The 17,335-nt window shown below is 36.6% G+C and overlaps 1 protein-coding gene across 1 annotated transcript in view; it reads right to left on the bottom strand.

Annotated features, from left to right (window-relative positions):
- The window catches only part of LOC124164972, a 135,117-nt gene that overhangs the window by 82,866 nt on the left and 34,916 nt on the right, over positions 1-17,335 (bottom strand). The window contains exons 4-5 of the mRNA XM_046542211.1: positions 12,668-12,718; positions 8,101-8,210 (exon numbers count right to left, since the gene is read on the bottom strand). Of these exons, the coding sequence (XP_046398167.1) occupies positions 8,101-8,210; positions 12,668-12,718 (161 nt within the window). The remainder of the gene's footprint in view (positions 1-8,100; positions 8,211-12,667; positions 12,719-17,335) is intronic.

Below are 17,335 nucleotides of genomic sequence, written 5' to 3'. Positions count from 1 at the left end.
CCTCTCTCCTCTACGACTAACTCGAGAGAGAAGGATGTGCGTCTCATAACAACTTTAAAGAAAACAATTTTCACGGATAACCACGAGAAGTGGCGCCGAGTTTTTGACAATCATTTTGCGATACGTAATTCTGGGATGTAAGAAATCGCATCAAAAATGGGGCTCCCGTAGTAAAAATTTCGCAAGTTAACCATCGATATACATAAATTTATGCGCTCTTTCACGAGCAATACTATCTAATGAAAACCATAAACATAATCGCAGGCTTTCCCGGCGTATTGTACCGTGGAATGTTATTCGGGATTCCCTCCAGGTCAAGTTCTCCAACACGGCTGACGCTTCAATGAACGAGTCGTCCATCGTTTTCGTGACTTAAGCATGACAAGCGAATTTGGTGCCTGATATCCTGATGACGATGAACGACTCGTTCATCGATGGTCGTGATGGAGAAGCTGACCCGGTGGAAATCCCGAATAATCTTCCACGATATAAACATATGATTTCATGGGGTACATATTTCAAAATTTATGAATAAAAAATATTAATTTTGAGCACATAATTTTGAGGGTTAAATAATATATCTGCCGATCATAGGAAGCAGCAATAATGATACACCCGTTTAACTAATGGTAAGGTAATTTTCCCTCTTAAAATTGAATCGATTTTGTTGAATAATGTATGATAAACAGATTTTCAACCCTCATATGATTCTTTATATCTAGCAATAAAGAAGTAATAGGGTGGTTTCCTATTATTTTTTTATTGCCTAAATCGAAAGATTATTACTCCTGGAGTACATATTTCACGCTTTTAGATTTTTAAATGACGATATCTATTTTTCAATGAATTGCGAGTTCGTGTCTCTAGTGGACGACCCCAATTTCGATCCCTAAGAATGCATTACAAGACGTTTCGCATTGCATAAAAGACGAGTATTATTTCTTCAAATAGTTCCATCGACACTCGGAATGGGCATTTTGTTGAGTTTTAATGCGTGGAACGTAGGCTAGTTGCCCAGTGGCAAAAAATCTCTCCTAGTGATTGGATGATGAGGGATTCACGGAACCTTTTAATAAACATTTGTAATAGGGTGGTTTCCTAATATTTTTTATTGCCTAAATCGAAAGATTATTACTCCTGGAGTACGCATTTCGCGCTATTAGAATTTCGAATGACGATATCTATTTTTCGCGATTAAATGAAAAGTGAAAAATTTCAAGCGCGCGAAAACGCAAAGCTTAAGTAGGAATGATGGGGAAAAGTCCGTGTGACGCATTTCTGGTTTCCCCTCCCGCCTTGTGAGGTGACCTTGGGCGAGGCTCTGAGCGCTGATACGACGCAGGATGCTAGCGGGTAGCTGAGTACCATGCTATCTGGTAGCGCTTGGCTTATAAAAGGTTTATTAATACCTTATCAAACGAAGAAAACTTTCCGACCTTAGCCAGTTTTAATAGGTTATTATTAAGACATGTTTCCCTGAGCTCTGTGCCTCTTGCATGCATTGGTAACCTCAGACGATGTATAACTCCTATCCTCTCGTGTAGAAACTAGGTCCCTGTGACGTCACGTGGAGTGGCATCGCATGGGCGCCAATCTGGCCTTTTTCAAGTGAGGATAAAATTTGGCCCTTGCCATTTGTCTAAACCGGTATTTCTAAAACCAAATAATTTGTACATTATGAATACACTAATGGTGGGTAACGAATCGCATTCAATGCCTTTCGTTTTCTTTGATGAAGGAAACTACCCTATTCATTTAATTCCGAAACATCGGTAAATAATGACTTTTTAATCACACAAACTGATGACAAACACTCGATATTTAAAGTGGATATATAAATCTAGGGATCAAAAAGGAAGATTTTGATGTTTTAATCACAGAACAAATAAATCATATGGGTGAAAAGGACGAAAGCTATTGAGATGAACTAGTCTCTAAACTTAGAGTGAAATACTTTTTACAGATAACTTTCCTTTTTTAACCGTGCCAAATTAATATCATTTGTTGAAACCAATGCCTAATATCTCATTTTGTGTGTGTGAGAGACGCAGAGAACTCTACCGATAATCGTTTGAGAAGTCTAAAAGACCTTATATATGGGATTCAACATCGGTCACATCAGGCAGTCACAATATTCTGAGGGTTGGTGACAGAGTGCGCGGTCACAATTGCCGGAAGAGGGGCTGGCTCCAAAAACCTAAGCCAATATTAAAATAAAAAGTGATACTAGCCTCAATTATTGTAAAAATACTCATATTCAACACAGAAAAATAGTGTTTTAGTTGCATTTAGTCTTTCACCAAATCTTCTTTACTTTATTTCAGAATTATATCCTTTTCTTAGTGATTCCGAGTCTAATTTAGGCAAAGACAGAACAAGAATTACTCTTCTAACATATTAACCGTAAAAAGTTTCGAGGTAGGTAGGTTTAAAGTGCGACGCAATCATAGAAACAAGATGGTTGTGGACCAAATCTTTGTGGGCCATGAGAATTGGGTCATGGGTTTACCGGGTAGAAAAATTAATCTGCAAGAATATTTTTCCTTTACACTAAAATGATTTTAAACGCTAATGAGGCGATCATATTTTTAGTTGATCATATTTTTTGATAAATTAACAATTATAATATTTAAATTACATCCCATTTAAAGAAGAATTTATTACCAGGCCAGCTTTGTAATTCACCGGAGCTAAAAATGCTTAGCCCTCTAAAAGTTGCTTAAGCATACTGCTAAAATAGAACTTGTAAATTCTTCGAATAAAACTACCTTATGGAAAGATAGGTAAAGATCTTGAAACGTAAATTTTACTACGTGTTTCAATCAGACTATTAGAATACTTTCTTTACATCAAGAATTCTAAAAATTTTAAGAGGGATTAATGTACTATGCGTGCCCCACAAGATTTTTAGAGCTACCTGTAACTCGGTAGTAAGGTTGCTTAGAGGAAAATCCAAAATAAATTTCAAAAGCGAAGAGGAGGGCGATGAAAAAAGGCAATAATAGGATCGCTGGAAATAAAATGACACTCGGTTCGGAGTAAGTAACTAAAGCCAGAAAATGTAGGCCAGAGAAAACTGGAGCGTAAGGAAAGAACTCACGTAATTAGATTAAAAATTCGCGAGCGACGGAATGATACTGCAGTCAAAGAAATCCTCGAAAAAGATAATTTCTCATTGATAGTCATGAAAATGCTCAGAGAAGTCGCTTACACTTTCACACATTAGCAATTCATGCCTTGGAAACGCCCAAGAGCGAGCGAAGCTTGCTTTTCAATCTTCATAATACGAAAAGGGTAAACTTTATCATAAATAATCGAAATATTTTTGAATGAATTTACTCTCGAGAAAATGTATAAGGATGACGGAAGAGCTTTAAAGTCAAAAACAGAAAATTAAATTAACCACGCATGGATTACAAGAATTACTAGCATTTATGTGCACATAAATAATGAAGGAAATCCCACAAATACAATGATAACATTTCAATTGCTTCTATTTCGTCAAATTGAGAACATACAAACTTTAAATTGCTTGATTTAAAATCATTTTCATTAATTTCTTATGTATCACATCATATGTGCCCAATCACTCTTTTCACACGCGGCATATGTCTGCTACTAGTGCGAGACTCAGATTCGCAACACTCATTAGGAAACGTCTTCGATCACTATTCTCCCTGTTTCTATAGTTTAATGAGCAAAGATGGTAGAGAACCGGTTGAAACTAAACCAAGCCCTATTTCTAACGGTACAATACTTGATAACATGGAATTACTAATTTAATGGTAGTGCATTTAAAAAAACAGGCCATCACATCTGCTTTGTACAGAGTACTTAAATAATAAGATGCATAAAAATTACCATGCATGATTTTAAGGGTTAACAATAAGTAGATCGAAATTAAAGAATGCGTAACCATCAATCACCTGCCATCAAAATTGTGACAGGAAAGGAATTCCCCATCATATAACATGACATTACTAATGATGTTTCACCATTAAAATTGAAAAAGGATCTGGAATTTTTTACACCAAAATAATCTATCTTGTCCCTGAAAATCTGGTCCCTGAGCGCTAGACTGTAATGGCATGGAAAAATAATGTACTCTTCGGTTGACGCCGTCAGGATGAAACATATTGAGGATAAATGCTATGATACAGTCAGCCACAATAAACGCTATCATTTCTATATACGCGCTATATGAGCTTTTTACTGTTATAACACTAAACATACAAAGTAATTCTAAACATAAGGAAGCCTAATAAAAGAAAAATGATCCAATCTACGTTACTGCGATAAACCAAAAATGTTGGTTCCCTGAAAGTTAAAGCTCTTCCGCTCCAGTTTTGGACAACCACCGAGATAAAAATGTGTGCTTTTTCCCCTTGACCCGATAGATTACAATTTGCACGCAAACTCGAGACTGAAATCAAATTTGGAAAATAATCGCTAACAGAGGAAGGCTGGATTTCATTTGGGATCAGCAGAGACGCAGAAGTAGAAATGTACAACGGACATGCGAGAATGAAATGCCTTTTCGAAAAGAAAAGTCTACGAAAAGATCGATTTAAAGCTTTGTATTCTGTGGATCTCCAGAATAAAGGACAATATAATTAGCTTTCGAAAGAAATACAAACACAAGACATTAAGAAATATTGAAAAACCAAAGGGGATTTTTTAAAGTAGATGCATTCATTTGAGGACATAACACTCCGTCTGCAAGAAAAAGTGGTACGGTCATGAAACTGGGGCATGAGGCTGAAAAAATGAAGAAAAAAACGGAACTTAGAATGGCTTGCGGATAATTTGGCGAGGCATTAGTCAATTGAGCTCATTTGCGCCGAGGGAATTGGGTGGAAGCAGTCGTGAGAGGATAATTCAACAGCATTGTAGGAAGGGCGGAGAGAAAGCCGGATTCTGTATTAGTCAACTCGAAACGAAAAGAGATTGGGGGACAACGGAATAACATTCTATGCTATGGATAAAAAGTAAGGCTAACTCGTAACTGGTAAGTGTGGTGGGATCCCGGTCAAGGCGAATGATTTTTTTCTCCGTGGATTTTTTGCACATGTCATAAAATTTTAAATCAAGCGAATAATGGTTGATAAAAGACTCATTGGTTGTAAAAAATACTAATGCACCGTTGAAATTGAAAATTAAAAATGCACTTTTTCACAATAATTTAATTTGTACTACTGTTTTGGAGATGTGCGCCTACCTTTCATTTCATTATGTCAAAATTCCACTATTTAACGCCTGAAGCAGTTGAACTATTGCACTGTGTTGAATACGACTATTTTTACAATGTTTGAGATAAGCGTCACTATTTATTTTAATAACTCGGTGGTCTATTGGAAACTCATTGTTTTCATGTCATATACAATGCAGTGACACATGAATTTTGATGACGACGACGATATCCAAATATCGTCTCGGTTGTATACCCGGTAGTGTACCACCTGCAGGTGAGAATTTCCCACCCCTTCTACTAAGTGATTGTGCAAAAGAATACATTAAGGGGAAAATTGGTACAAACAGGTTTAAAGGGACCAGCATGATCTTTCCAGTGTAAATGAAGGATAAGACGGAAGATAGGCTACTAGTAAGTTCGTGCATTACACACTATATCTAACATGAACTAATCCTAAACGACAAATATCATCGGGAAGATTCCGAACGGACAACAAACAGTAAATTTTAAAAGACTTTACTTTTTTATTGATCTTTTTCAGTTTCTACTGATTTTTTTAGTTGTAAATTATTTTTTATCATTTTTTTACCTTTTGTATTTTTTCGTTTTGAAATATTTTTTCCTTTTCAATTTTCCCTCGTTTTTGTTTTGAAAATTTTTTCCTTCAAACTGATTGCCAGTGGTGGCTGAAGGCCAGCCGCCAAGACTATGACATATTATAATAAACAGTACGATCAATATAAACAATATAATTAATATTTTTTTAATCAAAGGGACATACATTTGGAACCGGAAGAAAAATGCCGAGAGACGTTTTAGAAAACGCATTAGGAACTCCGTTTTGAAACGGCCATATTTCGTCTTTTGTTTTCATGACAAACTTCTTGCTTGCTACTGAAGTTATCATCTTGAAATTTTCAGGGCAAACAGAGTAGAATATCTCAACATTTAGCAATGCATGAAATGTAAAAAAAATACATCCGAGAAAACATAGAGATATTTTTTTAAATATGAGATACATAAAAATGAGGAAAAGGGCCTATTCTACCTGCACTGAAATTTTTTAAGATGATATCATAAGTCTAAAACGAGTAATACGTTAGAGATAGAGTGACTCGTAACGGTGCTCGTGTGTTTAATAAAAAAAAAAGAAAATGAAATGAATTTCCACTCTTGTTGCTACATTTTCTTCTCGCACAATCCACCAGTAAGGCTTGCAAAGAAGTACTGCCTTAATATCACTCAAATATAGATTACGTTCCTATGTCAAACCTTTGTTCATTTCCGAGATTTGAAGCTGCAGATCATGATGGAATATGATTCTACTCTATACCATTCACCGCAGGTGAATCCTCCCTCCTTCGGGCAGGGTTCTTTCACTAGATTTTCAGTTTATGCGTATTTCCGCCAGATCTAAGGCTTTTGCTACCACATGAGTAATAAAAAATTTGTTTTACCTCCAAATGAATTTCCAAGGGCATGGGAATAGGGTAGTTTTCTTCATCAAAGAAAACGAAATGCATTGATTGCTATTCGTTACCCACCATTAGTGTACTCATAATATACAAATTATTTAGTTTTAGAAAGCCCAGTTTAAACGAATGGCAATGGTCAATTTTAACCTCATTTGAAATTGGCGCCCATGCGATTCCACTCCACGCGACGTGACAGGGACCTAGTATATACACGAGAGGATAGGAGTTTTACATCGTCTGAGATTACCAATGCATGCATGAGTCACAGAGCACAGGGGAACATTTCTTAATAATCACTTATTAAAATTGTCTAAGGTCGGAAAGTTTCCTTCGTTTGATAAGGTAGTAATAATCCATATTTAAGCCTATCGCTACCTGCTAGCAGCCTGCGTCGTATTGGCGCTCAAGCATCGCCTCAAGGTCACCTCACAGGGCGGCAGCGGGAAGCAGAAATACGTCACACGGACTTTTCCCATCATTCCTACTTAGCCATTGCGTTTACGTGCGCTTGAATATTTTCACTTTTCGTTTAATCGCGAAAAATAGATATCGTCATTCGAAATTCTAAGAGCGTGAAATGCGTACTCCAGGAGTAATAATCTTTCGATTTAGGCAATAAAAAATATTAGGAAACCACCCTTTTACCAATGTTTAAAAGGTTCCGTGAAGCCCTCATCATCCAATCACTAGGAGAGATTTTTTTGCCATTGGGCAACTAGCCTACGTTTTACGCATTAAAACTCAACGAAATTCCCATTCCGAGTGTCGATGGAACTATTTGAAGAAATAATACTCATCTTTTATGCAATGCGAAACGTCTTGTAATGCATTCTTAGGGATCGAAATTGGGGTCGTCCACTAGAGACACGAACTCGCAATTCATTGAAAGAATTCAGTACATATAAGAACAAGATATGCCACGACAAAAATATCTTCCCTATTCCGCTATTTTCTCCCAAGTTCGAAAGGAAAAAAACGCGAAAGTTTCGACTCACTTTTAACGAGTTGGTGACGTATTAGATTTATAGGTCATTTACTCGCTCCAGGAGAACCTATCATTGAAGAAATAAATCACTCGCAAGATTTTATACAATAATAAACCACGCGAGATCCATAAAAAAAGCCGATTAGTGGCTGAAAATCGGTAACCCGCTAAACAAGAGCGCGTGACGCCATCCACTTACCTGCAAATGCGTCGCGCATTGCTCGACGAAATAGGAAACTGATTGGAAATAGAAAAATACGGATGTCCTTTTTTTCACACCCAATCGCAATCTTCATTATAGAATTGGTTTAAGAACCCATTGTGAACTCTAAGTTGCATGCTGTACTTAAAGCCAGTTTTCTTTAAGATCCTCTTTAAAAGTAGTTGTAGCTAATATGTAAATTACACTTGATTAGCAAGGTTATTTGTATCAAGAAGACAGTCCTTACTTGAAATCTATAGAGAGAGCTGTCGTCCTTCACGTTTAGGCTTTTGGTGTCTCCCACAGGAAAGAAGTAACCAGACTGGCAAAGTATGTTGGCGAGATGTACTGCTTCCACTGAAATAGATTAAAAGGTCAACATTTCAATAACACTGAATAAAAATGTTTTTTTCTGAATCTATACTATCCAATTCCGATTTACTTTGCCCCAGATGGTAAACAACGATGATATAAAAAAGATAGATACCCACAATCTAAGATTACAAACCACAAGGCAGACAGAAATTTCCACTTATTTGTACGTGAAATGGGAATCTCATAATCGATATTTTTTATGATAAATGTGCATGGATGAGCAAAAAATCATCCTTCATGGGATAAAATTGTAAAATTTATGCGGAGTTTGAGTGTAAAAAGTCACTCCAGTGTTTACGTAAATAGGCGAACTATGGGGAGGAAGACTACAACTAAATCCGCTCAACTTCACATTATACACACAAAAAAGTTGTCGTTTAATTACTCTCACTCACTTTAGATTCGGGTACAGAGCATGTTGAGGACTTTGCTACGCCGTAGCGAACGGGGAGACAAATGGTGAACATACAAACTTGAAATTAGCTTGATTTCAAATCGTTTTCATAATTTTTTATGTATCTCTTCATGTGTACGCAATCACTCTTTTTACACGCGGCATACGTCTACTGCCATTGCGAGACTCAGATTCGCAACGCTCATTAGAAAACAAGGAATTCATAACCCCCGGAACGCTGGAAAGACGCAATTTTAAACGCGGAGGGGCCGATTAATGGGGGGTAGTTAATTAAATTAGAGGGGTCAAGAAATTTTAATATTTTTAATTTTTATAGGATTGATAGTTTTTGTATCTTTGCCAAGCCTGCAGACACCATCCATCATATACCTACATGAGGTTGATATATATATCTAAAAAAAAATGTTGTTATAACATGATGAATATTTTGACAATGTTACATATATAACCTATTTGTAACACCCACGACGAGTTGTAAAAATAACGTGACATAGATATACAAATTGTAATATCTGTGATATTAAAAAAATTGTTATCCCCAACAGTACTAAAAGGTGGAATATATTCCGTATAGAGTTGAAGAGCCCAAATGTTTTGCCCGAGGATTGCCAAAAAAGATAATAAGCAAACCCATTATCTACTCAATAGTTGTTGTGAAGATATCAAAAAGGTGCTGTGATATTTATTTATTTCAATCACCCCTGAAAACAGCACAATGAGGCCTTTACATCGTGGGGTTTCAACAACTGACAAAGACGCATACCCTGGATAGGGGCTACCTACCCAGGCGGGGCTCGAACCCGCGACCTATGATTTAGTTGGCGAGGACTTTGTCCCACCGCCACCGAGGCCAGCCTTCAATATAAACCTCCATGTCCTCTGTTGGACGTTGCTGCAAAGTTGTTTAGCGGGTCCTTTGGATATTTGATAGATATCTTAACAAAATTAATGGGATTAACAAGGATAATGCATAGATGTCATCTGTTAAGGCTGACAATGTAGTTAGGAGGTTGTGGGGATATCGATTGCTGATTGGGTTGTAAAGAAGTAAAGGGAGAGTAAATGAAAATGCACACTGTACAGGCTATAAGTCACAAACGTGAGAGAAGTTTGAGCTGTATTTATCGTAGAGCGTAATACTGCACTCTCCCTCCTGGGGAGTATTCAATTCTCCCCGGTCCCAAATCATGATCCCCCCTCCGATTTCGATGCTGTATCCGCCTCTGTAAGGGTACACCCTCAAAACAACCCCCCGCTTCCCCGAAATTTACTCTCTCTCCATTTTAAACCCGAATTTTTGTGGCTACGGCCTTCAGACACAAGTTTCACTGCCGGAAACGGGTTTGCACAAGACTCATCCCAACGGCAATTCTGTTCATTAACCATCTCAAAGTGGCTGTAAACCCCCATTTTTAATGTACACTTGGAATTTTTAAGCTTCAAAGATTCGTTTCATTTCAAGATAACTGAGGCAAAAGTTAGAAAATTATAATTCATCGAATATATTATTAGATGCTACTCCAGCACACGAAGGTACATGAGGTATGACAAAAGTTTCATTATAAATTACATGAAAGCGAGAAAATCTTGTATCACGGTATATTAACGGCATCAAGATGGCTGTAATCGAAACAAATGTTTACTTATATTTTTATGTAGAAATCACAGAGCCAGTAGTGAGTCCAACCAATTTTCAAAGAATATTAAAATATAAAATTTAATTCTTTTGCGCTTTCAATAGCTGCGATGTTAGCGATTCCATGCTTAAATTTATCCATAATTACGTGCAAAACAGTCCTCGAATGATATGAACACTTATATTAAAAATGGATTCCCAATGAACCACACATTCAAACATCTTAAGTACGCAAAGTGCTTGCGTACTTCCAACCAACCTAAGCTTCGGCACATAATGCCATTTTTTTGTGCCAAAACCTGGGTCGGTAAAAATAAATAAGTGTGTAAAGTACTTTTCCAAAGTACAAATACAGAAAGAACAAGTACTTTTCATAACGTTAAATATCAAAGATTTTCACCGAATTACGTTGGCAAATGTATCTTTCAGCCTTAAGTACGGCTCTCTGGAATTAACGCTAAACTGTGGTCCCATCAACGACCAAGTCAATGACACGCTAATGGTGACACCGAAATTCTCTTCATTCCAACTTTGATTTCAAGAGACCTCTTCATGTCAATATACCAACAACCTCCCCTTCATAGCGGAAATTTCTCACGAGTCGATCTCAATGGCAAGGTTTGAGAGCTGTAAACGGAAACTTGTATAATCGACGCCACCACAGGAACTCTAACCCGAGAACATGATAAGGTACCACACGTTCTGATCCCTTAAACTTACTCATTCCAGAGTGCATGGGTGTAATTTTGAGGGGGGAAGCCTGCCCCGCCCAAACTTAAACGGTAATTTGTCCGAGAAAAGTACGAAACCTGTACATTCAAGTTCAATGACAACAAAAGATATGATATTTAAAATGCTGTTTTCAGAGGCTAATTTAAACAAATTTTCCAGGAATACTTAAGAACTATGGAATACTTTTCTGGGGGCTTTCACTGGTTCCAGCTTCCCCAACATAAAACTCTAAACTTAGCCCATGACGGAGTGGTAGTCACCAAGAGGCTCCTTATGGTGAGGGAGGGGAGAGTCTCCGGCAGTGCTGGTAAGTATAAATCGAGTGAAAGTAATAGGATTACTAGTAACGATTACATTTTACCAAATGTAATTTTCATTTGTGATTTACTCGTTGCGGTAAAATAGGGATATTTACTTTCATTGTAATCGTTATTTGCTCGTAAGCGAAGACTAATTTACTGATTTCACTGCTTTAACTGGGCCTACAGATAACTTCCAGTCCCTCAGTACCTTAATTTCCTTGTTTAGGTTCAGTTACTCTCATGTTGTAGCCGACTTATGATGGGTACAAAACATGACGCCCCTTGCGTTGTTACACCGGTTGTAACTGTATGTATCGCAAGTGAATTTATAATTAGCAATTTCAATGATTCAATAATTCCATATTTTCACTGCAATATTCAACCGTTGCCAGATGGTCAATTGAAGACGATTTGCCGAAATTAGTCGAAACCGTTGACTTAAGGAGCAAACACCTGGTCAAACTTGGGTGGAATGACCAAGCTACGTAACTTAGGAGCATATATGCTAATTTAATCAATTAGCATTTGTATTTCCCCTAATTATATTTTAAAAGTGCATCGGCTTGGTATTCCATATGTACGCCGTGGATTTCTACTGTCTTAAGTGCCCATTTGCAGGTGGCATGATCTTCACAGTGAGAACAAGAGAAATATATAAGTATAGCACTAAAAAATTTGTAAGAACAATGGAACAAAACTTTTCTACGCAGAAAATATATTTTAAAATCAACCACATTTTAATGGTCGGTTCAGATTTCTAGCCTACCCCAAGGAAATGTGTGAGAATTATTAAAATTATAAGAAGAAAATTTGTCATTTATCAACCATTGACAGTTATGCTATTAAGAAAAAAATATGATGCGGTGACGAAATATGATGATGATGATGACCACCAATAATTGGCAATAAAAGTAAAAAGAATATGGAATACGGAACAGGTTATTAAAGCACCTAGTGTCATCTCTGCTACCGGTATCACCCGAAAACAAATAAATAATAGTTTACAATACTCAACTTTAACCAAATACATACATCAAACTACAAAATACGATAATAATTTCAACTTGGAGCATCACGAGAAAATTTCTCAACTCAAAAGAAAAGTAAATAGTTACTTTGGTGAGAACCTATTCTCTAAACGAAAAACTCAGTGAAAACTGAAGGAAATTTAATGAAAAATAAAATAAAATAATACTAAATGTTTATTGTCGAGGATTCACAAGGCCCTAAAGACTTAATACCTACATAAATAAACACTCAGCTAAAGTGTACAGTTAGAAAACAATAATAAATAATAAATGTAGATGCTAGAAGCTGAGTTCACATCAGCCCATAAGTATACATGGATACCAACCTGAGTCCTCGATGTTGAGCCGCTCCATTAGCCACTCGATAAGGTCGTATCCTAGAGGGAAGAGCAGAGATTTATATGAGAAGTACTGATATTAAACATCTTAATACAAATTTAATTCATTTTTAGCAATATTTTTAAGATTCAAAACAGATGTTGATATAAGAGGTTCTAAATTTCTCAACCAACTGACATCGTCTTTCATTTCACTTAAGCTAAGATCCACGTTGATGACTCGACTCCCAAGGCAACAGCTAAGAATGAAGACTGACTTATCAATGATTACATCAGGGCAAAAAATCGTCCATCAAACATCCGAATATCTAGTTTCTAGTGCATAAATTTATTTGGTATTAAAATGATGTCCATTGAATAAGGTGATATAAATATTAACAATTATTTAATACGGGTAAGTATCGTAAACTTAGTATTTTTAAAAATTTGGGAGTAAATCAACCGAAGAATAAAAATATATTCCTTGATAAAATTGATAAGTTTTACCAATCATAGCTACTTTCATAATCGATATTATAAAGAAGCCATGGTGCTTGTGTATTCCTTCATATTTATAGTAATTACTCGTACCTTACTCACTTGTATTCAAAGCCACTCACTTGTCATAGAAAAAATATATCATTCTGTTAATAATTATAAAAACACTTATAAAGCTTAGAGATATTTAAATTTCCGGTTGATCTGTAATCAGGTGGGCTTTGCTTTGAAGAACAAATTTTCCACTAAATAAACTAATTAAATCAGTAAACACTGCTATTGCTATTTTTTTCTGATAAAGCAACTATATATAAATTAGGATATGAAAAGATTACCTCCGCGTCCAACGAAACCTACATAAAGTAATTACAGCGTTTCTACATTAGTATCTTCCATTTTATAACTGAGAAACGGAGTTTTTAAAACGGAAAAACAGATTTAGCTGGTTTTATGCACAACTTTCATAGCAGCAGTGTATTTTAACTAGTCAGATTTGGTCACAGATAATTCTGAAATTCAATGGTAGAGGAACGACGGAACCCGGATATTAGCTTCGCTATCCGAGGCAACCCGTAATTAAAAAGTATTGACGCGACGAAATCCCGTCACTAGGCAATGTATTTTGGAGGTAAAATATCCCGCTACTCAGATTTCCGGGTAAATTTTCATTCCAGGGAACGAATGCACCTAAAGGACAATAAAAAACAAGGCTTTCGGTATCCGGGATTGAAAAATGAGATGAAAACCGTGCGGCCGGGGTTAGACATCTAATATGTCAAGGGAATGAACACGGAACAACACTGGAGTGATAACGCAAAGCACCGCACCTGGATTCTCCGCTTTAGACTGATTTTTTATCAACCAATTAAAGCTTTCCAAGTATCCTCCTACATCGCGGGGAATTCTAAGAAGTTATATGGCTCCTATCTATTGCATGAATAATGATCCTTATACAGTGAGGTCCCGTGATTTTCAAAATGGCGTCAGTGCTTGCGTAGAAAACTTCAGAATGCCAATCAAAGGGATCTAGGATTCATTGAAGCTCAGACTTCCCACCCAATAAAACTTCCAGGCTCTTCCAAGTCTAACTAGAACAAACGGAATCGAAGCCATATGCTTGAGCAATTGAGAATATATATCTTTAAGAATGACACGGAGAACATATGGACACAATTTTTCCAGGTCCAACAGAAGCGATAAATTAAGAGGGATATTTTGCCGAACGGATAGATATGGGAAATCGATTTTTCCCTGAACCATAAAGGACTTAAATAGATGCTATTCATAATTTTGTTTGAGGATTTGCTTTTTATTTGATAACGGCTGGTGCCCAAACATCCCCTGCCACACGCCTTTTTAGGAAGCTTGCGAGGTAGTATGTTGATTTAGATATTCAAAATCGGTCTTGGTTGATCGTTCAATGTGATAATTTTCCTAATATTCACCATTCAGGTAATTTGATATGAATCACGATGTGGCTTAGCATAAAAAAGTGTCAGTGGATACATCATGCCCGCTTCATTTACGATGATTAAAACAAGTCATGTAAGTTTGGCAAATGTAGCCGATTAGGACTATGAGTGGACGAAAATATTTTATATTCGTTATATTTTTTAGACGATCAAATTATACTTTCAAAAGATGCGAATGACCTGAACTACATGGTTAGGAAACTCAAGATACATATGATCAGTATAGGCTCACCATTAACAAAAACAAGACGGATTGCTTGCTATTTGGAAGTGATGAAATATCAGATCTCAACTAGAGAACGAAAGCATATAGGGGGTAACTATAGCAAATTACTTAGGAAAGATATTTCATAAAAGCGGAAGTAGTAATTAAGAGTTTAACAACAGAATTCCGCGAGGAAGAACTATTATAAAAACTAAATTCTGTTCCATGGCACCAGTATATCGGCCGAAAAACAAAAGTAAGAATATGTGAAACAATTTGAGATTGATAAATATGACGTAGTGCTTCAAACTGAAGGTGGAGAAAGTCTCATTAAGAATTTTGTTTATAATATATTAACAACTAGCTGACCCGGCGAACTTCGTACCGCCTAACAATCAATGAACTTACAGTTTACTCACACCATTTATAAATCAAGAGCGGCTGCATCGTTTTTAATCATGTTTAATTTATTATAATAAAATAAGGATACAAATTCAATAAAACTACGTAAATGAGAACCAAAATTGCTTGTCAGAAAGACATTTTCTTTATCGAATCTACATAGGGTGAATCGGAGCACGTTTACGCGGATTTTTTTCTACAAATTTTCTTACGTTTTAGCTTAAGAAATTTTGGGCATTGTGGTTTAATAAAGCAGTTCATGAAATAAAAATTATACGCATTCAGTTGTTGGCTATTTGCGTTATTAGCTGTAAAAAAATGTTCTTAGGTCCAAGTCTGTTGCATACACTTGGCCCATTCAGGGGGCAGGTTGACACGACCCCAGACCGACGCTTGACTGATGCTCAAAATCGTGCAAGAAAAGCCCCTATGAAGCAGCATTCGCATTAAATGACTTAAGGCGCGCCAGTTTTAGTATCTCTGTTTGGAAAAAATGCACTGCGTAAACGTACTGCATGCGTAAACGTACTGCATGCGTAAACGTACTGCATGCGTAAACGCACCACGGTGATCCCTACACATTCGGGTTTAATGTCTTGCGTCAAGCATCTTCTGAGAAACAACAGTTTTTGTTTTGTTATCAGGCGCAAGATGAAGCGGATGAAGCAAAATAAATATAGCGAAGCAAAGCAGTGACGCAGCGAGGGGAGGTTTTGGGGGATAAACCCCCCCCCCCCCAAGAGCTTAGAGAATTTTTTTTATGAAAGATTATGTTATTAATATTAGGGGGACGGATGACTAACAAACAAAACATATTTAACTATTCACACAGCCACAAAACCCACTATTTTGAACCATTTATCTTAAAAAATGTCTGGGGGAAGTGCCCCCACACTTCCCGCTTACCTTAGCGAGTTTTCTATACCCTACAGACCCGTGGTATTAGCTGCACCAAAAACCCCCTATCCTAGCTACGCACTTGAAGCGAAGGAAGAAATACAGAGGATGGTTTATCGACTCGTGAACATAGCACGCTAAATTGACCATGAGAAAATCATGGGTTTTCATTAGCACATGAGCACAAACAACCCAAAAACTGAAAAAATGACCATGCGATTTTTAATCGTTATCACGAATGCAACACGAATTGTAAATTGAATACGTTTAAGCTCAAAAGGGCATATGAGTTGAGATCATGGAATCTACGGAATGAGGACTTCCTAACCTTTGAATTTTCCTTTGAGTAAAGTTGCGTGAATCACATTCATCACCAATTTTTTAAATGACCAAACACGTTCCGTTGGATAGTTATGGTTGGTTTAGGCTTCGAAAGATCATGAACACAGAAACTACATTTTTCTGTAAATCGTGCCTTGGTAAGCCAGGTACGTCCAAGGACTTAAAATATTCAGATAGATAGTTGGTGATTTCGTCTTCGTTTGTTACACATTTAAAAGATTCGAATCCATGCAGAGTACGAACTATTTGAATTTACCTCGTTTTAGTCATCCACATCTTCGTTCTTGCTCGCTAAATCAACCATCTTTGATTCTTTTGGTGATCAATCATATTCTGGAACTCTTTGTTGATGAGGTCACTGAAACTAATATGCAATCATTCCAAGGAAATGAGTTAAAACTACTCGATTCCTCGACAGGAACACGGACATTACCGTTTGTCAACAATTGCTTGGAGATTTGTTTACAAACACGGTAGTGAAGTGTCAACTCGATCTGGGCCACGGCTGGGCTTACAATCAGCTCGAATTAAATTTTTAAAATGTAATTTCAATTTAATTAATATTTTGAATATATTTAGTACCTAATTAAAATGTTATATTACACACCTACATTTCTTAGATAACAGTGAGTGCTTGCAATTTAATATGAACTTTATATAATAGCAATAAAGCTCAAATTGATTCTACGTTTTAGTTAGAAAACGTTTGTATGTGAAAAAGAAAAGGGCTGTTTTTAGGGTTTTCCCGGAAATTATTCGATTTTTTCTCGCCGTAAGAACCATCCTTGGACTTCAACGAACATTTTAAAAAAAGAATTGGCCAAATTGGTCCAGGCGTTGTTGAGTTATGCGCTTACCAAC

The sequence above is a fragment of the Ischnura elegans genome, chromosome 9 (genome assembly GCF_921293095.1).
Source record: "Ischnura elegans chromosome 9, ioIscEleg1.1, whole genome shotgun sequence".
Lineage (NCBI taxonomy): Eukaryota > Metazoa > Arthropoda > Insecta > Odonata > Coenagrionidae > Ischnura > Ischnura elegans.
This window is presented reverse-complemented; position numbering and strand designations above follow the sequence as displayed.